Genomic DNA, 26,448 nt, shown 5'->3' on the forward strand with positions numbered 1-26,448 from the left:
GCTGAACACAGTGACACATCTGACAGTGCGGAACAGTGACATATCTGACAGTGCTGAACACAGCGACACATCTGACAGTGTGGAACACAGCAGCGACACATCTGACAGAGTGGAACAGTAACATATCTGACAGTGCGGAACACAGCGACACATCTGACAGAGCAGAACAGTGACATGTCTTGACAGTGCTGAAGAAGTAATCATATATGACAATGCTAAAAACCTGGCAACATATTCATCACTGCCCCACAGAACTATCACACCAGAATATTCCTTTTCTTTGACAATCTTCTTCTGTGTGAAACACAAACGCACACAACATCACTTAAAAATACAATCTCTCCATAAAAATACAACATCTTTTATTTGCAATTAAGTGCAGAGTATGCATCAGCAAGAATACATGCAACACGCTCATTCTAAACCAAATCTCTCTCTTGTCTGTCACTGGCTGACAGCAGGTATAAGCAAGAACAAATAAACACTCAGACTGTACATCACCTGTCTGGGTGTTCCCACAGTAAATTCCCACACAGCAGGAATACTTAATTGGATGGTCCCATGCTACATTCCCACACAAAACACTCATCATCAGGAATATTTATCTGGGTATTCCTATGATAAATCCCCCCACAAAAAATTCCCTAGTTACCTAATGGTGTATTCCCATGGTAAATTCCCACATAAAAACTCACCAAGAATACCTAAATTGGGTGATTCCTAGGTACATTCCCACACAAACATTAATCAGCAGGAATACCTGAACTGGGTGTTCCCATGGTAAATTCCCACACAAAAAATCTCATCAGCAGGAATGCTTAACTGAGTGTTCCCATGGTAAATTCCCACACACAAAATCTCATCAGCAGGAATACCTAACTGAGTGTTCCCATGGTAAATTCCCACACACAAAAAATCTCATCAACAGGAAAACCTAATTGGCTGTTTCTATGGTAAATTCTCAACACACAAAAATCTTCAAGAATATCCAAGTGGGTGTTTCCATGACAAATTCCCACAGAAAGCATCACCAGGAAAACCTAACTGTGCATTCCCACAGTTAATTCCCACAGAAGACACTTGTCATCAAGAACACACAATTGGGCATTCCCACAGTAAATTCATCCCCCACTCTCCCCCAAAAAACCACTCATCACCAGCAATTCCTACCTGACTGGGCGTTACGAAGGAAGTCTTTGATGTTGTGCCAGCTACGGCCTGCCCCCCAAAAAAACACTCACCAGCAATTCCTACCTAAATGGGCGTTACGAAGGTAGTCTTTGATGTTGTGCCAGGTACGGCCTGCCCCCCCAAAAAAACACTCATCACCAGCAATTCCTACCTAACTGGGCGTTACGAAGGTAGTCTTTGATGTTGTGCCAAGTACGGCCTTGCAAGCTGGGCTCTGCCGCTATCACCGCCTCAATCTCCACCTTCCCTGGCAGAGTGCCTTCCTCCAGGTAGGTCCTGTAGCACAACATTGACATCAGCTTACAGGTGGGCCAACAGAAAAGTGAGAGCTGTATGACTGATGGCTTATCTGCTGCAATGGCAATTCATTTACAACTTAAATCTTTTGATGGCAATTCATTTACAACTTACATCTTTTAATGGCAATTCATCTACAGCTTAAGTCTTTTTGTGAAGGTCTATGCTTTCTAACTAGGAGGCAAGACTGCACTGCTTCTTTCTTAGTACTGCAGCCTTGGGGGCAACAGTTGGCCTTTGGGGACCATCCCAACACCGATTGTCTTAAAGCCCTCATGACTGAGAGAGTGGGGATGTAACTTGGGCAAGAAACTCTCCCATATAATCAAATTCTAGCTCAGATAGTCAGGACAGCAGTTGGTTTACACAGTATTTTATTCAGAACATGTCACAATACAATACAATACAGTTATAGATGAATAGAACCAAAAAAAAAAAAAAAAAAAAACCCATTCAAAGTCCTGTCCTCATACATGTACATACTAAGCATGTGACAGACATCATCGCTGATAAAAGTTTGAAAGTGACCATACATGAATTTCAACAAAATTAAATTAATATGTAAATAAACTGAAACAAAATAATAGAATAAACCTGCGGTGGGGAGAAAAAGGAGCAGAGAGAGAAAGAGAATGTGAAGTAACAAGGCTAAGGCACATCTGTGGTGGGGAGAAAAATCAGTAGAGAGAGAAAGAGAAAGTAAAGTAACAAGGCTAAGGCAAACCTGTGGTGGGGAGAAAAATGAGTAGAGAGAGAAAGTGGAGTAACAAGGCTAAGGCACACCTGTGGTGGGGAGAAAAATGAGTAGAGAGAGAAAGAGAACGTGAAGTAACAAGGCTAAGGCACACCTGTGGTGGGGAGAAAAATCAGTAGATAGAGAAAGAGAATGTGAAGTAACAAGGCTAAGGCGTATCTGTGGCGGGGAGAAAAATCAGTCAAGAGAGAAAGAGAACATGAAGTAACAAAACTAAGGCACATCTGTGGTGTGGAGAAAAATCAGTAGAGAGAGAAAGAGAAAGTGGAGTAACAAAACTAAGGCACATCTGTGGTGGGGAGAAAAATCAGTCAAGAGAGAAAGAGAACATGAAGTAACAAAACTAAGGCACATCTGTGGTGTGGAGAAAAATCAGTAGAGAGAAAGAGAAAGTGAAGTAACAAGGCTAAGGCACAGTGAAGTAACAAGGCTAAGGCACAGTGAAGTAACAAGGCTAAGGCACAGTGAAGTAACAAGGCTAAGGCACAAGAACTGCAAGACAGTCTGACCGACCCTGGCTGACAAAGCGGCAAATGCCTACCATCCCGTCTCAGTGAAGATTAGAAAAGAAGAATGGACAATCACAATGTGAAATTGGCAAGTTAAAAGAGTACATTTCAGGCACATGCACTTACATACTTTATGCATAGACATAATGTTACTTAATGTGAAAGACCTTTGAATTAAATGCATAGGCAGCAGTTGCCTCCTCTGCGGTTCCGACAGTCAAAGTTGGACATGACTGACTGTCACACAGCATTAGCTGAGTGGTTAAAGCATTGGACTTTCAACTTTCAATCTGAGGGGCCCTCAGTAATGGCACCTAGCAGGTAAAGGGTGGAGATTTTCCTGATCTCCCAAGTCAACATATGCGCAGACCGGCTAATGCCTGAACCCCCTTCGTGTGTATACGCATGCAGATCAAATATGCACCTTGACTCTTTCATCCCTGCAGCATGGTTTTCCGGTTTACAGGATTTTTACCCTTCATTCCTGGAGGCCGGAAAACCGTGCAGCTGAGAATTCCCCCTTTCCTTCCTGCAGCCCGGAAAATCGGTTCTCGTGGTAAGCGTTTTGAACTTCCCGCGAGTCGCGTCATCAGTGCGCGTCATCTATCCTTGACCGGGTCACTAGCGGGGCAGTATTTATGAGTGGAATGGATGCCAGACACCCCCTTCCCCCTCCCTAGGCCGTGGGAAAGTGGGCGCCGCTACATTCTTGCTGATGTGCTGTGTAGACACACGGACACAGAAAAACGGAATGTGTAGAAAGTTCGGATTGTGACCAGTTTTCTGATGATGAGTTTCACAACGCTCTAACAGATAATGATTTCGATCTGTTTCATACGAATGACAAGGAGAGAGTGCAATTAGCTGTTGCTACAGAAGCACAGATAGCGGGTGATGAAAAGTTAAAAAAGTAAGAAGCAAAACACTGTCCTGCATGTAGTACGTAGTTGTATGCATTGTGTTTGACCCCAAGGCACCCGTTTTACACCTGAGTGTCACCAGAGATGTCACCCTATAGTGTCAACAGGGTCTCAGACAACTTCTCACATCAATTCTGAACACAACAGTATATGACAATCTTAGTGTACTGTAATGAGCCGCGTTACCGTAAGCCTCCAAAATAAGTACCCTGCTTCATACTTTCTTTCTCTTCTCTAAATCCAGGAATGAAGGGAATATGCGAATGGTAGGGATCTCAGAACAAGGGGGAGTAATGGTTCATAGAAAAATAGGAACGAAAGAGTTAAAGACCCTGTAATTCATGTCGGTGTTCAGTGGGTTATGGAAACAAGAAAAATCACAGCATGCACACCCTCAAAAACAGAGTATGGCTGCCTACATGGCAGGATAAATAAACAAAACAGTCATACATGTAAAATGTTGCATGTCTGTCTGAGTGTGTATGTGTACATGCCTGGAATCTGATCGAATAACACAGGAAATGAATGATAAGTGCCTAATGACAGCCATCAGTTGGCTCTATCCAGGTAGGCAACCTGTTGTGCAAATGACCCTGAGTTTGTAAAGCGCTAAGAGCTTGGTCTCCGACTGAGGATGGACACTATATAAGTATCCATATCAAAATACCTGAAGTACATCTGCACGGCATCCTTCTCCCTGTCCGTCCACACTTTCCTCTTCATTCCCAGGGGTGATGCTGCTGCTTGTGGGTCTCCTGTAGACGAAAAAGAGGAGTTTTAGTTAGTGTTCCACCTCACATACTGGTGACTGCAGACATTTTGTCAAAGCATTCATTTTCTCATTGTTTAAAAGGGGAGGAGCAGAGATGGGGGGAACTAGGGGTGGGGGGTGGGGATGTGGGGAGGTGGAATGGTGAGAAAAGAGGAGTTTTGTTTAATGTCCCACATCACATACTGATGATTGCAGACATTTTGTTAAAGTATTCATTTTCTCATTTGAATGTCATCATTTAAAAGGTAGGAGCAGAGAACAGTGAGAACAGAGTTTTGTTTAATGTCCCACATCGCAAACTGCTGACTGTAGACATTTTCACATTGATAGTCATGGTTTAAAAGGTAAGAGATGGAAGGTTGAGACAGGGGAAACAGGATGGATGGAGAATGGAATCAATGGTATTTGAAATAAATACAAATATATCTAAAGAAAAATTCTCAATGGACTTCATAAAAGTTGTTAATAGAAACTGAGAAACAACTAATATTTGATGTAAAAAGTCAAAAACATCAATGTTCCCAGTGACAAGTGATGACACACTTTCACCTGAAAACACATTACAAACATGCCACTTTTCATGGTTGGTGGCGGCCATTCTGCATGTTGCAGGTTGGCTGGTTTCTGAATGTGTCTTTTGTGCACCATCTGCTTAGGTTTGTTTGTTCTACCTTCAATGGTTTTTTTTTTTTTTTTTTTTTTTTTTTGGGGGGGGGGGGTCATTTTGGAGGGGGTGTTACTAAGGTGAATATTCATCTTTGTTGAAGATTTGCTTGTTTGCTTTCCTTATTTTTGGCTGGACAAATTTAACATTCTGACACTTTTTGTTTGTTTGTTTGTTTCCTTTTTTTTTTTTTTTTGATGAACAATCAAACACACTGACGTCTTTTGGGTGTAGCGATGGCAGGTAACTGGGTGTCCTCGTAGTCGTCCTCCGGCTCTTTCTTCACCACCACCTCATCCGGCTTCTCTTTCTTGATCATCACATTGGGGGGCAGGGTGAAACTGGGGCTGGGGCCACACTGGTCTTCCTCATCCGAATCCAGTATGTTGACCACATTGTCGTCAGAAGGCGGCGGTGCTACTGGCTTCTCTGAAGGAGCAAAAGAAAGAATTAATGTTGTTCTCTGAGGGCAGGGGTACCACCAGCTTCTCTGAAAGAATAAAAGAAAGAATCAATGTTGTTCTCTGAGGGCAGGGGTACTACTGGCTTCTCTGAAGAAACAAAAGAAAGAATTAATGTTGTTCTCTGAGAGCAGTGGTACTACCAGCTTCTCTGAAGGAGCAAAACAAAGAATTAATGTCATTTTCTGAGGAAACAGACAAAAAAAGCTCTGCAGCCTAAGATACTGACTGAGGACAACCTTTTCTGAGACCTTTTGGATATGAAGAACCTGTCATCATCATCAGAGTCAGCAATGCTCTTTGTAAACTTTTTTATCCTACATTTAGAGAAAGAGAAACACGAGGGTTACCAACACTTACATAATGATATCAATCCAAATAAGAAATGAGTGTTTGTCGCTGCATGCTGGAAACGGAACAATTTCACCTTTATCAACCCACAATGACATTTCATTGTTTTACAATCATAATGATCAATACAGATCTGTCAAACATTCAAACTTTCAGTGTCTTCATGACTCTTCCAACTTCGTCAGATATAACAAAACTGCCAAACACATTTTCAGGCCTAACATACATGTTAATTATTCATTCAAGTCCAGTTCTTTCAGTAACTAATGATCAGTGGATTACACGAGTTCTCCCACTCTGAAGCTTTTAATCATGATGTCTTCTCCATGGCTCAAGTCACACTGTACTGTCCAAGCCCACTGACCATTGCCACATGGAACGTGCGTACGCTTCTGGACAGAGGCGTCTCAGCCAGACCACAGAGACGCACAGCACTCATTGCGAGTTAATTAGCCAGGTACAACATCGACATCGCTGCCTTAAGTGAGACCAGACTGGCAGAAGAAGGCGAACTCTGTGAGTGAGGCGCAGGCTACACCTTCTTTTGGAGTGGTCGTGGACCTGAGGAGAGACGTGAGGCTGGAGTTGGCTTTGCAGTGAAGACAAACCTCGTTGGCAAGCTGGCTGGCCCCCTGAAAAGAGTGAACAATCGCCTGATGATGATGAAACTCCCTATATGCAACGGGAAGAAGTTTAGCACCATTGTCAGTGCCTACGCGCCCACCATGACCAACCCGGATGAGATCAAGGACAAGTTCTACGAGGACCTGAACACTGTTATCACCACTGTTCCCAACGCAGACAAGCTCATCATTCTTGGTGACTTAACGCGAGAGTTGGTTGTGACAGCACCTCCTGGGAAGGCGTGACTGGGAAGCATGGGGTTGGTAACAGCAATGGCCAACTACTTCTCCAGACATGTGCTGAGCACAACCTTCTTATCACAAACACCATCTTCTGCCTCCCTACCTGTAACAGGACGTCATGGATGCATCCTCGCTCTGGGCATTGGCATCTCATCGACTTTGTCATCGTCAGGAAGAGGGACAGGCAGGACGTACGAGTCACGAGGGCCATGTGCGGTGCCGAGTGCTGGACAGACCACCGCCTTATCGTCTCCAAGCTCAACCTCCGCATCCAGCCCAAGAGCAGCCTCAGGGCATGAAAGCACCCAAACTCCTGAATGTCAACAAGCTGGAGCTAGGCAACATCAAGCAGAGCTTTGCTGACACCCTGGAGGAACGCCTTGAGTCCACCGTGCTGGACAACCAGAATGTGGAGGCAGCATGGGGCGCACTGCATGAGACGGTGTACAACACTGCCATGGAGTGCCTGGGGCCTTCTGTCAGGAAGCACAAAGACTGGTTTGATGAGAACTGCACTGAGATCAAGCAGCTGCTAGAAGACAAACGCCAAGCCTACAGAGCCCACATTGAAGATCCCAAGTCACAGTCAAAGAAAGACATACTGAAGAGCGCACGCAGCACCATCCAGCTGAAGCTGCGGCAGATGCAGGATTCCTGGTTGAGCAACAAAGCTGATGAGATCCTGGGCTTTGCAGACAGGAACGACATGAAGAACTTCTATAACGGCCTGAAAGAAGTCTACGGTCCCACCACCTCCGGATCTGCTCCACTCCTCAGTGCTGATGGTTCTACCCTGATCACTGACAAGGACGGGATCCTTGAGAGATGGGCTGAATACTTTGACAGCGTACTGAACCACCCTTCCACCATCAATGATGAAGCCATCGACCGACTCCCCCAGGTGCCAGTCAGTGAGATGTTGGATGCCATTCCAACTTTGGAGGAGACCCAGAAAGCTATCCGTCTGCTATCCAATGGCAAAGCCCCTGGCTCAGACTCCATTCCAGCTGAGGTCTACAACGAAGGTGGTATGGCGCTGACTGAGAAGCTTCATCAGCTGTTCCAGCTCATCTGGCAGCATGAGGCAGTTCCACAAGACTTCAAAGACGCTTCCATCATACACCTGTACAAGCACAAAGGAAATCGTCAGGCCTGTGACAACCATCGTGGAATATTCCTGCTGTCCGTTGCAGGCAAGACTCTGGCCAGAGTGCTACTCAACCGCCTCATAGCGCACCTTGAGCAAGGTCTCCTACCAGAGAGCCAGTGTGGCTTCCGGAAAGAACACGGGACTATCAACATAGTGTTTGCTGCCAGGCAGCTCCAGGAGAAGTGTCAGGAACAGAACGCCGACCTTTACTCCACCTATGTCGACCTGACCAAGGCCTTCGATACTGTTAGCAGAGATGGCCTTTGGAGAATCATGGCGAAGTACGATGTCCCAGAAAGTTCATCACCATCATACAGCAACTACACAATGGGAGGCTGGCCCGAGTCCAAGACAACGGAGAGACTTCAGAACCATTCCCTGTCTCCAACGGAGTCAAGCAAGGGTGTGTTCTTGCCCCCACCCTGTTCAGTCTCATGTTTTCAGCCATGCTGACAGATGCCTTCAGAGACGCTGACGTAGGCATTGGCATCAGGTACCGCACAGATGGCTCACTCTTCAACCTCAGGAGGCTTCAAGCAAAAACCAAGGTGAGGACAGACACCGTCAACGACTTCCTGTTTGCTGATGACTGCACTCTCAATGCTGCCTCCGAAGCTGACACGCAACACAGTGTCGACAAGTTCTCTGCTGCCTGTGACAACTTTGGCCTCACAATCAGCACAAAGAAGTCTGAGGTGATGCACCAGCCAGTTCCAGGAAAGCCTTACGTTGAACCAAACATCTTCATCAACGGGCAACGACTGAACGCGGTGGACAAGTTCACATACCTGGGCAGTTCTCTCTCTCGCACAGTTGTCATCGACGATGAGGTGAATGCCAGACTCGCCAAAGCCAGCGCTGCCTTCGGCAGACTCCATAAAAACGTTTGGAACAGGAGAGGCATCACCCTGGAGACGAAGCTCAAAGTATACAAGGCCATAGCTCTCACCGCACTGCTCTATGGATGTGAATCATGGACGGTCTACAAACGCCACGCCAAAAAGCTGAACCACTTCCACACCACCAGCCTCAGAAAACTTCTCAGCATAAAGTGGCAAGAGAAGATCCCTGACACAGAGGTGCTCACTCGTGCAAACTTGCCCAGCATCTACACCATCTTGATGCAGGCTCAGCTGCGCTGGGCAGGCCATGTAGTTCGCATGCCAGACCACCGGCTCCCCAAGAAACTGCTGTACGGTGAACTCCAACATGGCAAGCGCTCCCATGGAGGCCAAAAAAAGCGCTTCAAAGACACTCTGAAAGCTTCTCTGAAGGCCTTCAACATCAGCCACGACACATGGGAGCTGAATGCAATGGACAGACTAAAGTGGCGTTCAGCTGTCCACAAAGGTGCCAAATCCTGTGAGGCCAACAGAATCACTGCAGCACAGCAACGCAGACAGGCCAGGAAAAGCAGTGCCAGCAAGTCCCCGACAGCCGCCACCATCCCCTGTCCACACTGCGTCAGAACCTTCCGGGCGCGAACTGGCCTGACCAGTCATCTGCGCACCCACAGAGCCCAACCCACTCACCCCCAGGATGACTAGATGGTCCTCGTTGATCCCGACGGACGAACCAAACTGTCCAAGCCTGTTTGAAACTCTTTTAGGATCATATTTTCAGCACCCCCTGATCTTTTTTTTTTTTTTTTTAAGAAAATATCTTATGAACTTTGACATTGTGAGTTTTGCTTCACCAGTTTTTTGGTGGCTACATCTCCATTCTGAAGTGACCAGTTCTGAGATGGGATTTTTCTGGACCACTTCAGTTTGTGTCTACAACAGCCTTCGACACGTTGAGGAGGTATGTTCTTCTGCAGCAGCCTTTGTCATGTTGAGGAGATGTCTTCTGCAGCAGCCTTCGTCATGTTGAGGAGTTGTGTTCTGCAACAGCCTTCGTCATGTTGAGGAGGTGTGTTCTGCAACAGCCTTCGTCATGTTGAGGAGGTATGTTCTTCTGCAGCAGCCTTCGTCATGTTGAAGAGGTGCGTTCTGCAACAGCCTTCGACACGTTGAGGAAGTATGTTCTTCTGCAACAGCCTTCGTCATGTTGAGGAGGTGTGTTCAGCAACAGCCTTCGACACGTTGAGGAGGTATGTTCTTCTGCAGCAGCCTTCGTCATGTTGAGGAGGTGTGTTCTGCAACAGCCTTCGACACGTTGAGGAGGTATGTTCTTCTGCAGCAGCCTTCGTCATGTTGAGGAGGTATGTTCTTCTGCAGCAGCCTTCGTCAAGTTGAGGAGGTAAGTTCTTCTGCAAATTATCTGGGGTTTGAAAGCTTATTGCTTTTAACATTGAGGAGGTATGTTCTTCTGCAAATTATCTGGGGTTTGAAAACTCATTGCATTTGAAGAATTGCTATTTGTTCAGTTAACTGTTAATATAGGGGCATGTTATAGTTTTGAATGATTTATTCATTTCCACTTAGGTGGATTTGAAGCGGAAATTAACTGTATTCAGTTTGAACTTGTCTGCAACTACATTCTGTTTTAAAATAACTAAAGTTTATTTGTGGTAATTATAAATAACTGATGGAAGCTGAAAGAACATTTTGTTTCACTGATAATATTCCTTTAAAGTGAACTTGTATTATTTGCATACTTTTTGTTTTAATGGTTATGAGTAAATCTGTGAATGTATTAGTTTAACTGTAAATGGAGCCAGATTATGAGTTGTGTAACAGATATTTATCAGCCATAATTGTTTGATTTCGGGACTGTTTGTTTCAGGTCAAAGCTGCTTCAAGTCGGCTTTTGTACCAGTCAACATGATTCACTAAAGAAGAATAAACCACATCATTCTTTTATCACTGACTGCCTGTGTCATGTTTGTCTACTGACAGTAATTCCCTTTCACATGATTATGAACTGTCTTGCCATCTTGGCACAGCATGGATGCACCTTTTAAAAACATACAAATAATGTTTACCCAACTGCAAAATGAGAAAGAAAAAGACAGAGAAGGAAAGAGAGAAAAAGAGTTGGAGAAAGTGACACCAGGAGCTATGTCTCTAACACCATCATTGAGGATATTCTAAAATGTCTACTCATGCTGATGACTACACAGATTTACAGTGGAATCACTTTAACCAAACAGCAATGAATGAATGAATGAATGAATGAATCTTTATTTTCCAACGGTGAAGATATTAGCACTTTGGCCGACTTACACATCTGCCGTTGTTTTAGAGACACACAAACATGTACGCATATAAATGTAGTTATACTGAATACTTAATACATGTATAATGTACTAGTATAACACAGCGTCAAACTGAGAGACACAACATCACTCACATCTGTACGGAACGGAAGCGAGTAACACACACACGCACACACGCACACACACACACACACACTAACACACACCAAGGGAAAAACAACAACAAAACCCTAGCATGAATGCTACACATGAATGATTCAAGTGAAATTAACACAGAAAAGTAACGATAATGCTGTCTATGTGCCACAGTACAAGTGCACAATGATGAGCAGCATAACTAAAATATTTTCTCTACAGAAATCAGTAAAGAAATAGCATCACTAAAACAATTGTTACTCTCACTCCATTTTTGCAGATATTTTATGAAATGTTATTGGATCATGGTATCAGAGTATTGTTAACTTACCACTCAATGCCCTAAAAAAAAAAAAAAAAAAAAAAAAAAAGAGAATATTCACATTTCTTCCCCTGTACTTTTCCGTTTAGAAGATGGAAAAAGTTGCAAAATGGTTAATAACAATGCAATATATAAATTTCTTCCCCTCCACTCTTTGACTGGTCTTCTTTACGTCATTCTAGAGGGGAAGAGTGTAAATGCAATGTTATTAACCAGTTCACAACTTTTTCCATCTTCGGAACGAAACAGAATGAAAAGAACACAGGGGAAGAAATGTGGATATGGCGACAACAACATAAAACCTGCTGTTACTGCAGAAACAAACAAATTATAAAAACAGTGGAAGAAACAGCACAGATGCACACATGCACAAATGTTATTTATATTCCCATGAACTACCCGCAGACAAAATGAGTGAGGGTTTATACAAATGACAAATAGGCACTGCCACAAGTCAACCCTGAAGTAGAATCCATCATCATTGCAGCCAAAAATAGGAACTGCCATGAGTCAATCAGGAACTAGAATCCATCATCACTGCAGCCAAAAATAAGCAGTGCCACGAGTCAATAATGAACTAGAATCCATCATATCATTGCAGCCACAAATAGGCACTGCCACAAGTCAATCCTGAACTAGAATCTATTGTATCACTGCAGCCACAAATAGGCACTGCCACAGGTCAATCCTGAACTAGAATCTATTGTATCATTGCAGCCACAAATAGGTACTGCCACAAGTCAATCATGAATTGCAATCCATCGTATCATTGCAGCCACAAATAGGCACTGCCATGAGTCAATCCTGAACTAGAATCCATTGTATCATTGCAGCCACAAATAGGTACTGCCACAAGTCAATCATGAACTACAATCCATTGTATCATTGCAGCCACAAGTAGGCACTGCCATGAGTCAATCCTGAACTAGAATCCATCATATCATTGCAGCCACAAATAGGCACTGTCACAAGTCAATCATAAACTAGAATCCATCATCACTGCAGCCCCTGTACTGCACTGACAATGAAAAGATAAGTAATGATAAATTTATAAGACTGAACTCTTTGAAAAACTGGACAGCAGTTTTCGGACTGAAAGAAAAAAAAGCATCAACCTTTCAGTCCCTACATAAATTCATAGACCTGATTTTCTAAATTTGCAAATTTGCGCAAACTTTGCTGCTAGACTTTTCCTTTTCATGATGGAGCAAAACGTTTGATTTCTGCATAATACTAATTTATATTTGGACAGATCCATTCCAGACTGAAGCAATGACAGAAGAAATTCCCCTGTGCCAGGCCCATTACTAGAGTATACTCCTCCCTTTTAGCCACATTGATTACTGTAGAGATCTCCATCAAATCAAGCTCCTGGTTTCAGCACCTGCTTGTTGTAAGAAACCTTCTGCTGCCTAAACTTCAAAATGTTTCAACCCAAATTTGTTGCTTCCTCATTGTTTCACACTTTTTTTTTCAATGGTAAAAGAACTGAATTCATAATTCTTTCATTTCTGACGAAGAATGCTTGATTTGATTGTACTGGCGACATGGTTTCAATCAAAATTGATCAGTGAATTTCAGGTACATTCTTCGGACGGATAGCTCTTTTTTCTTTGCATGCAAATTCCATAAGAAATCTTGGCATGCAAATTTTGCTTCTTGTTTTTTGCAGGTCCTTATGCCTTTCCTGTTAACCATGTTGACCAAGAGCATGAACAACAAGCAGATACAGCTCAGGATATGACTGCAGGTATGTATGGTAAGATCACAAAATGCTGTCACATCATAACAGTAACAGTGTTCAAGATTACAGAACTGAAAAATAAATACAATTTTCCTCTAAGCAAATGGCAATACTCACGAGCAGGGCGAGCTTGCTGTGGAGGTGCTTCTGACCCAGTTTTGGTAGCGGGGCTTCTGGGCGACTTCTGTCCACCTAGTTGTTTGCGTGGGGCTCTTTTCCGTGTACCTGGCAATAACCATCACACCTGAGTTTTCCGCTTCCATTTCTCAAGGAGGTGTCACTGTCTTTGGACAAATCCATATATGCTACACCACCTCTGCTAGGCAGACATCTGACCAGCAGCATAACTCAACATGCTCATCCAGTCCTCGAGTGCATGCATGCATATATTTATCTATCTACCAGAGTGGATTTTTTTCTACATATTTTTTTTTCAGAGGACAGTACTCTCATTGCAATTGGCTCTTTACCAGTGCATCAAGTGTGCGCTGCACACGGGACCTCAGTTTATCATCTCATCCAAATGACTAGATGCTCAGTTTGATTTTCCAGTCAAATTTGGGGAAAAAGGGCAAGACCAGAATTGGGGATTCGAACCCAGACACCCACAGATATACTGTCAGGTAAGTGTCTTAACCATTCTGCCACCTTCCTCCTTCCTTCTAAGTTGTCCACTCTTTGGTGGATGTCAGACTGCACAATTCTTAAAATATATGAATCATGAGCCTCGGCAAAATGTAAACTTCAATTACAATAATACAATGCATCACCATATCAACACTTTCATGTCTTTCCTCTTCAGATGTAAAATAAATAAATAAATAAATGAATAAAACAGATAAGTAAACAAACAAATCATTATAAATACCAGTAGTGCTTTATTGTTAACAACATGCAAATGACTGCAACAGCATCATTACCAAAGGAAAATAACCACATCAGATTATGTTTGTATGTGGATCAGTCTCCCGAAAGAAACTCCACTTGTGTTATATGGGGCCTTAAAAACTCACCTTAAAATGTAGATAAGGACTCTATCCTTCCATTCATAAGCGAACTGGACCAAGAGATAGCTTCTTTCTCCTTCTGTATGGTGTTGTGTATGGCATGTATCAGGAGTATTGGTTGTAATGTTTACGCTAAACTGCAATGCCATGTAATCAATCTAAGCAATTTATTTGGACAAATGAATATCTTCTATCTTCACTTATTACAAGTGCTAACTAACACATTTGTCATCAACAGGAACAGATTTTACCAAACTACCAGTCTGTGTATTCTATGTTTTACTATGTAGATTGCACACATCCACAGGCATTCACACAATTTTCTTTTTCATACCTCAGCAAGCCAAAAAACACAGTTGTATACATTAATTTTTTTAATTTTTTTTATTGTCTTCTTTACAGTTGCATGACAAAAACATAAACATGCTAACAGTGCTTAAACATGATGAGCAGGCAATGAACTGTTTATGGTTTGGTTTAACACAGACGTCACATACCTTATATTGGGTGAAACAAATGTCACATACCTTATATTGGGTGAAGCACAGACGTCACATATCTTATATTGGGTGAAACACAGGCATCACGTACCTCATATTGGGTGAAACAAATGTCATATACCTTATACTGGGTGAAACAAATGTCACATACCTTATATTGGGTGCAACAAATGTCACATACCTTATATTTATATTGGGTGAAACACAAACGTCACATACCTGATACTGGGTGCAACAACTGTCACATACCTTATATTGGGTGCAACAAATGTCACATACCTTACACTGGGTGAAACAAATGTCACATACCTTACACTGGGTGAAACAAATGTCACATACCTTATACTGGGTGAAACAAATGTCACATACCTTTTACTGGGTGAAACACAGACGTCACATACCTTATATTGGGTGCAACAAATGTCACATACCTTATACTGGGTGAAACACAGACGTCACATACTTACCTTGACCCAAATTTAAGACCCTCCCGTTCCTCCTCGCTTCTGTTCTCCCTGCACGCTACGCTGGCTGCAGCGAACTGCCGTAAAAAGAGGGCGCTAGTCAGGGATGCGATGGGGAGGTAAACTACTACGGGAGGTTATCGGCCACAGCTACTTTCATTTTCTCCGCATAGGCAGATAGTAGTTTGCACAGGACAGGAATCAGACCCCTGCCGGAGTCTGCACTAGTGGGTCATGGTTAAGTATGTGTAATTAAAAAATCTTTATACTTAAAGTGACATGACAAAACCAAAAATGCTAACTGAACGTGTGCTTCATGAGCAGGCAATTAACTTTTCATCTTGGTTGTAACACAGACATTTAATACAATACAATCATAAAGAAATTCAATCAAAAAGGGAACTGTCCTCTGGCACTGAGATCAGGGCTTCCCATCTATAGAGTTCTTCATGTCATCCTCTCCCCACTCCACCCCCCAGGAAAATAATTTCTTTCTTCGGCCAGGTGAGATAGTTTCCGTGTGCTTTCTGCCACTTGGTCTGCAGCTCTTTGGTTTCTGAAATATGACACAACACCTGAAACAAAATAAAAGTGTATGTATAATCCAAGGCTTGACGAAAGTATTAACAGGCAAAGAAGTAAAAGAATACATTCATTCATTACCAAGCACTAAGCAACGCTGACCTAATAGCAATACTTACCTTTCCATATAATACATTCTAAAAACTATACCAAAAACAAACTGTGACATCTTTGGACTTCTGTGTGTGTGTGTTGTGTTGGGTTGTGTTGCTTAATGTTGTGTTGGGTTGTGTTGCAGTGTGTGTGTGTGTGTGTGTGTGTGTGTGTGTGTGTGTGTGATATAAACAAAACAAAAAACAAAAAATAAATTGTGACATCTTTGGACTTTGTGTGTGTGTGTGTGTGTGTGTGTGTGTGCATGCATGCATATGCGTGTGCGTGTACGTCTAACACATTCATTTCAATCTGTTTCATCATATAGTATGGCAGCATAATTTGCTTCACAGAATGAGGGAAGTACTTTTCTTCCTCCAATTCCATTTCTGTCTTCTCTGAAATACCTGGCACAGAATTGAATGACAACAGATCACTCACCTTTCCAACGAAGTCAATCCACTGCCGTTTGCCATGGACAGTTTCAGTTTCAGTAGCTCAAGGAGGCGTCACTGCGTTCGGACAAATCCATATACGCTACACCACATCTGCCAAGCGGATGCCTGACCAGCAGCGTAACCCAACGCGCTTAGTCATCCCTTGAGGCCATGGACAGCAACACTGATGAGCACCCAGCACCCTTAGGGGAACACCATGGCTGGTGTTGGGCCTGGTTGGTGAGCTGGTGTGGGGCCTGGTTGGTCATCTGGTGCTGGGCCTGCCTGGTTGGTGAGCTGGTTGGGCCTGGTTTGTGAGTTGGTGTTGGGAATGGTTGGTCATCTGGTGTTGGACCTGGTTGGTGAGCTGGTGCTGGGAATGCTTAGTGAGCTGGTGTGGGGCCTGGTTGGTGAGCTGGTGTTGGGAATAGTTGGTGAGCTGGTGTTAGGCCTGGTTGGTGAGCGAGCTGGTGTTGGGCCTGGTTGGTGAGCTGGTGTTGGGAATGCTTGGTGAGCTGGTGTTGGGAATAGTTGGTGAGCTGGTGTGGGGCCTGGTTGGTGAGCTGTTGTTGGGAATGGTTGGTGAGCTGGTGTGGGGCCTGGTTGGTGAGCTGGTGTTGGGAATGGTTGGTGAGCTGGTGTGGGGCCTGGTTGGTGAGCTGGTGTGGGGCCTGGTTGATGAGCTAGTGTTGGGCCTGGTTGATGAGCTGGTGTTGGGCCTGGTTGGTGAGCTGGTGTGGGGCCTGGTTGGTGATCTGGTGTGGGGCCTGGTTGGTGAGCTGGTGTTGGGAATGCTTGGTGAGCTGGTGTTGGGAATGGTTGGTGAGCTGGTGTGGGGCCTGGCTGGTGGGCTGGTGTTGAGAATGGTTGATGAGCTGGTGTGGGGCCTGGTTGGTGAGCTGGTGTTGGGAATGGTTGGTGAGCTGGTGTTGGGCCTGGTTGGTGAGCTGGTGTTGGGCCTGGTTGGTGAGCTGGTGTTGGGCCTGGTTGGTGAGCTGGTGTTGGGAATGGTTGGTGAGCTGGTGTGGGGCCTGGTTGGTGGGCTGGTGTTGAGAATGGTTGAGTGGCAGTTGGTGTTGGGCCTGGTTGGTGAGCTGGTGTTGGGCCTGATTGGTGAGCTGGTGTTGAGAATGGTTGAGTGGCAGTTGGTACTTTTCCTATGCTGGTAGCTGTTGGATTACCAAGTATGGAAACAGTGAGAATAAGTTCTAAATACAAACAGAATATTAATCTATGAAAATGGAAAATAAAGATTAAATTAAAAATCATAAGATAAACAAATACTTAGAAGACTTTAGTAAAATCATCTCACAGGTTGTTTACAGTCTGTATTTTTCAAATCTATTTCAAAATAAAATGGTCACTGAAAACTTGAAAACAAAAAGTAGATTACCAATACACATACATGTGCATCATGATTCAAATGATCATAAACTTATGCATAATAAAATAAAATACTTACCCACTTGTGGAAATGGTCTTGGTAAACATACTGCCGCCTGCCCCTGACCCCTGTCTGGGCGTAGCTGAGTTGTGGGATTGGAAGTTGAGAAAATAGCAGGGGTGAAGGCCTCTATTATTCTGTCACTGGAAACCAGTGTGGGTTTCTCCCACTATGTTACTGCGTTGGCATTTGGGCACTCAGTGTTTTTGTTCTGGTGCAGCCAAAAGGAACACACTGACATCAGATGTCTGCTGACTAGACACCCTTGCCTTTCTGACAATACAATGGAAGTCCCTGGTTCCTCTGACACTTTTCATCACACAAGCAGGTCTGTTCCTGTTGATCCAATCCCCAGGGACCCAGAAGAATTTTCAAACAAAATGCCAACCAGTTTGTGGATCCAGATGTTTGGTGAGAGGGCCAGTAATACCATAATCACATAAATATTTGGATTTCTTTGCTCTGACAGCTGTTGCAGCTGCAGCATGATGTTTTCACAACAGCAGCTTCCCCATCCTAATTATGGCCCTTTGCCATGCTGACTGCCACAGTAGCACCTCTCCACCCTTGTGCTGAAGTCAAAATCTGATGTCGCATAATCTGCAAAAGGTCCTTTTAACTTGCTGGTGGAAGCTCAGCTTGACATGTGAAGATTTATTTTCTGGAACACTCTGCCTGTTCCTTCATTCGTTTCTGCTCAAGGCGTTTATTTCTTCTTTTTCTGTTTGTCTGCTGCCCTTATTTGTGATGTCCAGTTTTCTGCTTCTACTGTTTTCTCCTTGTCCTTTCTTTTTCTTCGTTCTTGTGAGTTTTCATTTTTCATTTCATTATGAAATATCATCTTGGCTATCTTGCCAGCCAACTTTTCCTGCTTCTTCCTCTCCCTCATTTTGGCCATTCTCATTGCCCGTTCACTGTTTCTCTTTCTTTTTTCCTCATCAGCCATGATTTTTTGCCAGTACAGCTGGCATTTGATTTTTTCCCCCCACATATTCTGAGTGCCTCTCAGGGTCCAATTTTTTTTTTTCTTCTGTACTGTTTATTTATTTCACTGGCAGTTTTTCCACATTTAGGTGTTGGAGGTGGTGGGGGAGGGAGTGGTAGAGAAGGGGTGGTGTGGTGGGATGCCTCAGAACCAGGGGTCAATTGGCTTGGTGTGGCAGAAACTTTGTTGTTACATGTCAAACGTCCTTTCTGCTTCAGGTGTGTGCTTGTCCTCATAGATACTACCTTATATTCTTCCTTGGCTACATTAACAGAAAAATATTTGCCTGAAAAAAAACACACAAAAAAAACATGAAATATGTGATACAGTTACAAAACATGTGCTTTAGAACCTATAAAACTGTAATTAAAGGGGAAGGGGGAGAAATAGCAGGCCAATTTCCTTTATAAAATAGATGAAACATGAAACCAACAAAAGAGCAATAATTCAAGAAAAATTCACCATTAAAAAACAATGACAAATGTACATAACATACATTACAAAACAAGTTTGTATCGTTAACACCAACCATTCAGTATCATAGTTACAACCAAGATAGCACATTCATCATTTTTCAATATTAAAAATAAATAGTATGTAAGAGAAAATAATGTGCAACAAGGCTAGTGTGCAACTCAGTATTTCCTCCCTTTAAACTCAATACATGGAACATTAAATTTAAAGATCCACTGAAATTTTCAGTGCTTCTCTCCTTTGTATTGTGACGCCAACCATGGCAATGTTGACTTTATAACCAAGATAACAAATTTATCGTTTTTCATTTTTGAAATAATGTGCAACCAGCGAGATAATACTGGTGTTAAGATTAATATGCCATGCTTTTCTGTAACTTGATATTCAATCAACAGTACAGTCAATTAAAAATCATGTGAAATTGTCTACAAAGCTCTCGTTCCCAATTTGACATCAACCACAGCCATGTCAGCTTTACAACCAAGAATGGCGATTTTTTAAGATAATTTGCTATGAATGAGAAACTAATGTGTGTGATTGCTTGTCTTTGAATGACTAAACTCATTATCTGCCTAACTTTGAACTCAGTAATATCACAAAAAATTAAGGATAAAGTAAAAATGTTCTCCACACAGCTCTTGGTCATTATCTGAAACTAATCACTGCCATGTCAAGTTTACAACTACCAACTTGACAAAATAGTGCCTGAATCATAAAATTATTCATCAATGGAAGAATATCAAGTCATTCCTGATACAGAGAATACTACAAAACATTTTTATTCATGAATACATCTTGTTAATATGGGAGCATTTTATAATCAACAACAAAAAAAAGTACAGATAACTGATCACAAAATCTTCACACTTTGCTCACACTTGGTTTTGAGTTAGCAATTTTGGGTTCAGAATTTTCAACTGAACATCATTCAGGCAAATTTGTCAGATGTAATACTTGACTTGATAAATAAATCAGCTTTGCATAAAATCATATGCTGTAAACGGCCACTTACCTGCTTGAAAGGTTCAAAACATGCGAACTGAGACCAACTCGTGTCAAAGATGGCTGATCGTCTCGGTCGTAAACAGCATTTGAAAGCGGGACAACACCCACGTAAACAGCTGGCTTCTCCAGCCAATTACAAGTGTTGACAGCAAGACAAAGGCTGTACATCATTATCTTCCATGATCGTGAAGCGTTTTAAAGCTTTTAAGTGCCCAAGTATGACGTAAAAAAACAGTCCAAAAGAAATCGCAGTCGTAAGACTAGCTGTTGACGCTAACGGAGTGATCATACATTTTGGTGTATAACAGCATATTCACTGTCTTTACAACCATCTAAATAGATGAACTGTTTAGTTTTTGCCTGAAATTTCTACCAATGTAAAATCAATAGTTATTTGCATATTTGTGACTGTACGTGTGGAATTTCCACAACTACATGACGACTACTACTGCACCCTGATGCCTCATTTCATGCACTGCCTACCTTTGTCCGCTCCTCCGATGGGTCGACCAGGTGTGTAGTTTGGATCGTCATCATCTTGCGCAGTGTCAGAGTCTGACTCCATGCTGTCATCACTGTTGTTCAGGGCTGCACAGTTGACAATGATGTCAGAGCAAGGTGTGTATGTGCATGTGTGTGTGTGTGTGTCACTGTGTGAATGTGTGTGTGTTGTATGTGTGTAAATGCATGTGCGTGTGTGTGAGTGTGGCACTGTGTGAACGTGAATGTATGTGTGAGTGTAGTTACTGTGTGAATGCGTGTGCATGTGTGTCACTATGTGAATACATGTGCTATGGTATGTGTCTGTGAATGTGTCAGTAGTGTATTGTGCAATGCTTCGTCCATCAATCATAGCTTTGTCCTTGCACAGACTTTTCACCACTATTCAATGACAAATTCTTTTTAGGGAGGTTTAATCCTTTGCCGATGACACCCAGCTTCTTGACTCGTGCTCTACTGACCAGATACAAACTACCATTGACAATATTCAGACATGTATCAATGACGTAAAGTGCTGGATGACAAGCAATAAACTAAAACTGAATGACGAAAAAAATGAAGCCCTTTTGATCACAACTAACAAGAAACACCTCCTTGACCCATATCCCAAGTTCATCAAAGTTGGAATTTCGGAAATACCATTTGCTCCTTCTGCTAGAAACTTAGGTTACATCATCTCTGACCATATGTCCTTGGACAAGCATGTTTCAAATATTTGTAAATCTGACATATGTACAGTTAAGACATATTGGCTCTATCCGTAAATATTTAACCACTGAAGCAGCAAAAAACCCTTGCCTGTGCTTTTGTATTACCAGACCTGGACAACTGCAACGCACTCCTTTCTAACTGTCCACAGTATATTCTTTATAAGCTCCAAAAGGAACAGAATTCCGCAGCAAGGCTCTTTCTTCGAGCGAAAAGATATGATCATGCTCAACCACTCCTTCAAGCACTTCACTGGCTCCCAGTCCCAGCACGGATTGAATATAAGCTTGCATGGCTCTGTCATAATTTTATCACAGGTTCATCCCCTGCTTACTTCCATGACCTTCTGTTTGTCTACACAACTTCCAGACAACTGTGCTCATCCTCTGACTCGTTTTCTGTCCGTCCCCAGAATTAGAACTAAAATGTATGGTGAAAGAGATTTCTCTTACAATGCTCCAAAAGTGTGGAATTCTCTCCCTTTCACTATTTGTTATATAGAAACTGCCCCTGCCTTTATAAAAGCTCTAAAAGCCTATCTGTTCCAGCATAATAACTGAACCCCCTCCCTTTTCCCCCACTGTTGTCTGTTTCCATCCTGGTGTTTTACAGTGAATTTGAAACTGTTTTTTTTATCAATGATGATGAACATGTATTATGTGCTATTTATCCCTTATCTTCTCTTAAAACTTTTAAATTCATGCATGCTGTTACAGTATTAATCCTATTTGAGCGCACGCACATGCGTGTGTGTGTGCGCATGCATGAGATTCAGACGTGTGTATACACATGACTACATATATCATAATGATGTGCGTCTCTGTGCGTACATGCGTGCCCGAGTGTGTCTCTGTGTGCATGCATGCATGCATGCTGTGTGTGTGTGTGTTGATGGGTGTGTGTGTGTGTGTGTGTGTGTGCGTGTGGGTATGTGTGCATTTCATCTGTGCATGCTTTAATGCTTGGATTTTAATTATGTAGAAGATATTTGGTCCAGTTCACTGTTTTAGGGTGACTGTCGTGTTCTCATGGAATGTTTTTTTCCAGGTTTTTGGAGATTTTTTTTACATAGGGTTGTGATTTTGTGTGGAGTTTTTATATTTTACTCGTGTAACGTGCCTTGAGCATTACTATATTTCAATGAAAGGCGCAATATAAATAAACTATTATTATTATATCATATTAATCAGCTCACATTATTCTACCCTTAGCATGTCTATAAATACAACTTTGCAGCTCTGTGATAAAAAAGAAAAGTTTTACGACAGTCAGTTATGTCCAACTATGACCATGAGAACAGCAGAGGAGGCAACCACTGTCCCAACCACTTCATGTTCTAGACAACAAAAACTGCCCTGCGCCCCATACCATGCTGAAACCCACCAGACATGTCCGTCACCCAGTCAGACTCTGTGTCCTTGTTCTGCCACTCCGACTGTGCATGTTTGATGGTCTCCTGCTCCACCTCCTCCTCCTCCTTCCGCTCCTTCTTCACGTTGACGGCAGGCATGGGATGTGATGATGATGATGCTGACGATGAGGCTGATGATGATGATGAAGACGACATTGCGCTGGAGGCTGATGGTCGAGACTGTGAGCTTGCTGCTGCCTGACTGTGGGGCTGGCCATGAGGACTGGCCAGACGATCCCCAGCCGAGGTGGAAGTTGAGTCACAACTGGAGTCGTAGTCTGAGCTGTGGTGCAGGAACGGTTCTGTGGACAGCCACCACATGCATAAATGTGGTCATGTACAGAGTGGATGGGTAGTTATCAGTTTTTAACCCTTTCACTGCCAGTCAATTTAGAGTACAAAATTCCCTTGTGGTATAAACACAGAAAAGACAGTGGCTAAGAATAGCTGGGGATTCCCCCTCCGATGTATAGAAAATAGGGCCTATCCTACCACCGAACATTAAGAGCAGTAGGTTCATGGATAACAGACCAATGAATGGTCACCTTTCAGTGACATGGGTCCTCTACCACACCTGTGCATAAATGCGAGCTTGGCGGTGAAAGGGTTAAAAACAGCATCAAAATTCACGAACCAACAACAGCAAGAAAAAAATATTCTAAAAAAGAGGCAATCACTGTTGCTTTAGAAACAGAAGCCAATTTATTATACTTACTGGTTTCGATCACCACACTCTCTGGCCCGACCAGACTGCCAGAACTCGGACTGGGGGTACCCAGCGACTGGGAGGAGGAGGCAGAGCCACTGCGTTTCCTGTCCAACCCTGCCTGAGTCCCACCCACATCCTTGGGGGCCAGGAAATTGTCCGACCCCTGGCTAGCTGCCGCCTCTGTGGACTCGTGCAGGACAGACGACGCCAAATTGGCACTCAGGTCTGGGTCTCTTTTCACCCCCGGGTCCCTCTTGATCAACACTCTTTCCCCTGTCCTCGACACACCATACGAAGGCTTGTCATGCGCACTCTCAGCGGCTGAAGCGGTCGTGCTGGAAGGGGTGGTGGTGGTGGAGGAGGGGGTGGGCTGGGTTTGAGGAGGTGGTGGGGGAGCCCCTGCCTGCTGGTTGAACGCCTGCAGTTCTGACACTAAGGCGCTGAACCCATCCCCATCGACTCCGGAGGAAGGGTTGCTCTGAGACAGCGGGTTGGTTTGGTTGAGGGTTGGGGAGAATGAAGGGAGGGACTGTGATGCCTGGGGTATTGTGGGCGTCTGTGTCACAGGCTGCTGGTTGAAAATGTCAAACCCTGTTCCAGGCTGCAGAGGGTCTGTGGAGGGCAAACTGGGCAGGGCGGGGGTGGACTCCCCAGTGGTGGGGCCTGTTGGGAATGAGACGTTGCTGGTCCCAGGCTGGTCAGAAGCTGCCGGGGCTGCATTTGGATCTGGGTTGGATTCACTCCACACCTTGCCAATCAACAAGTTCTGGTTGTGAGCGTCCAGCCCAGTGCTGCTGGCTGCTGTCGATGTGGGAACACTGTTGTCAGTGGTGACCCCCGCGGTCGTCATGGCAGCAGCTAGGGGGTCTGCCATGCCCTGAGCTGCCGGTGTGTTCCCTCCTTCCCCAACTGATGGCTGGGCATTGGGGATGTCCATCGGCGTCATCACCGGTCCGGAATCAAAGATGGTGTGTGTGGTGACGGGCAGGGGCATGCCCCCAGACACGGCTGGCTGAGCCTGCTGGAACAGAGACTGATCTGTGGTGGAGGCGGCCCCGGGCATCGCGCCCTCCCCACTACCACCCTCCACCAGCTGTCCCGCTGCAGTGCCCGTCTGCACGGCCGCGGCAGTGGGTGTGTTCATAGGAACGGTCATGCCGGTGGGCTGGCCCGGAGTGGCATTTGCCTGTGTGTAGGGGGTGACGTACTGCTGGCCGGCTGCAGGCGGCACCTGTCCAGCTTGCTGCTGCTGCTGTGGCTGCAGTGCCTGCTGGCCCTGGTAGGGGGGCTGGTAGCCAGCCTGGTTGGCCGAGCTGCTGCCTGCCTGCCCTGCTGACGACACAGAGGAGAGCTATCAACAGAGGAAAGTTATCAACACATGGGAGAGCTATCAACAGAGGAAAGCTATCAACACTGGGGAGAGCTATCAACAGAGGAAAGCTACCAACACTGGGGAGAGCTATCAACAGAGAAGAGCTATCATTAGTATCAACACAGAGGAAAGCTATCAACACAGAGGAGAGCTATCAACACAGAGAGGAGCTCTCAACAGAGGAAAGTCATCAAGTGATCAACACAGTGGAGAGCTATCAACAAAGAGGAGAGCTATCAACACAGGGGAGAGCTATCAACACAAAGGAAAGCTATCAACACAGAGGGGAACTATCAACACAGAGGAGAGCTATCAACACAGAGGAGAGCTATCAACACAGAGGAGAGCTATCAACACAGAGGAAATCTGTCAACACAGGGAAGAGCTATCAACACAGATGAAAGCGATCAAAGAGGAAAATCATCAAATGATCAACAAAGAGGAGAGCTATCAACACAGAGGAGAGCTATCAACAGAGAAGAGCTATCAACACAGAGGAGAGCAATCAACACAGAAAGTTACCAACAGAGGAGAGCTATCAAAACAGAGGAGAGCTATCAACAGAGGAAAGCTATCAACACAGAGGAGAGCTATTAACATAGGAGAGCTATCAACACAGAGGAGAGCTATCAAGGAGAGCTATCTACACAGAGGAAAGTTATCAACAGAGGGGAGCAATCAACACAGAGGAGAGCTATCAACAGAGGAGAGCTATCAACAGAGGAAAGCTATCAACACAAAGGAAAGCAGCGCTTGCTCATTATAACTACATATTAATACAGAAATAATGTATCAACTATCAACACAAAGGAAAGAAGTTCTTGCTTGTTAATGACTAAAAAATCAACATGGAATTAAAGCATCAACTATCAACACAAAGGAAAGCAACTCTTGTTTTTTTTTTTTTTTGTTTTTTGTTTTGTTTTGTTTTTTACTCCATATTATTGTGGAAATAAAGCATCAACTATCAACACAAAGGAAAGCAACGCTTGCTTGTTTTAACTGCATATTAACATGGAAATAAAGAATCAACCATCTACAAAAAGGAAAGCAATGCTAGCTCGTTATTACATAATTATTAACATGAAAATAAAGCATCAACTACCAACAGAAAGGAAAACAATGTTTGCTCGTTAGAACTACATTTCAACAGGGAAATACAAATGGCACATTTATCCACTTTTTCTGCAATGGCAACACTAAACACTTGCTTCTATTAAGTCTACAAATTAAAATTTAAACAGTGTATCAAATGACAAATTTATCTTCTTTGTCTGCAGTCACTGGTAAAACAACACTTGCCCATAAAACCTATAAATCAACATTTAAAAAAAGTATGAAGTCACAAATTTATCCACTCTGACTACAATCAGTGGTAAAATAATGCTTGCTAATTACTACAAATCAACATGGTTAATAATGCATCAAATGACAAATTTATCCACTTTTTGCAGTCACTT

At 43.6% G+C, this 26,448-nt stretch overlaps 1 protein-coding gene across 1 annotated transcript in view; it reads right to left on the bottom strand.

The window, feature by feature from the left end:
• The window catches only part of LOC143297647 (uncharacterized), a 40,214-nt gene that overhangs the window by 8,022 nt on the left and 5,744 nt on the right, over window positions 1-26,448 (bottom strand). The window contains exons 4-10 of the mRNA XM_076610064.1: window positions 23,623-24,945; window positions 22,880-23,209; window positions 20,771-20,875; window positions 13,414-13,521; window positions 5,327-5,536; window positions 4,339-4,426; window positions 1,343-1,467 (exon numbers count right to left, since the gene is read on the bottom strand). Of these exons, the coding sequence (XP_076466179.1) occupies window positions 1,343-1,467; window positions 4,339-4,426; window positions 5,327-5,536; window positions 13,414-13,521; window positions 20,771-20,875; window positions 22,880-23,209; window positions 23,623-24,945 (2,289 nt within the window). The remainder of the gene's footprint in view (window positions 1-1,342; window positions 1,468-4,338; window positions 4,427-5,326; window positions 5,537-13,413; window positions 13,522-20,770; window positions 20,876-22,879; window positions 23,210-23,622; window positions 24,946-26,448) is intronic.

The sequence above is a fragment of the Babylonia areolata genome, chromosome 23 (assembly GCF_041734735.1).
Source record: "Babylonia areolata isolate BAREFJ2019XMU chromosome 23, ASM4173473v1, whole genome shotgun sequence".
Lineage (NCBI taxonomy): Eukaryota > Metazoa > Mollusca > Gastropoda > Neogastropoda > Buccinidae > Babylonia > Babylonia areolata.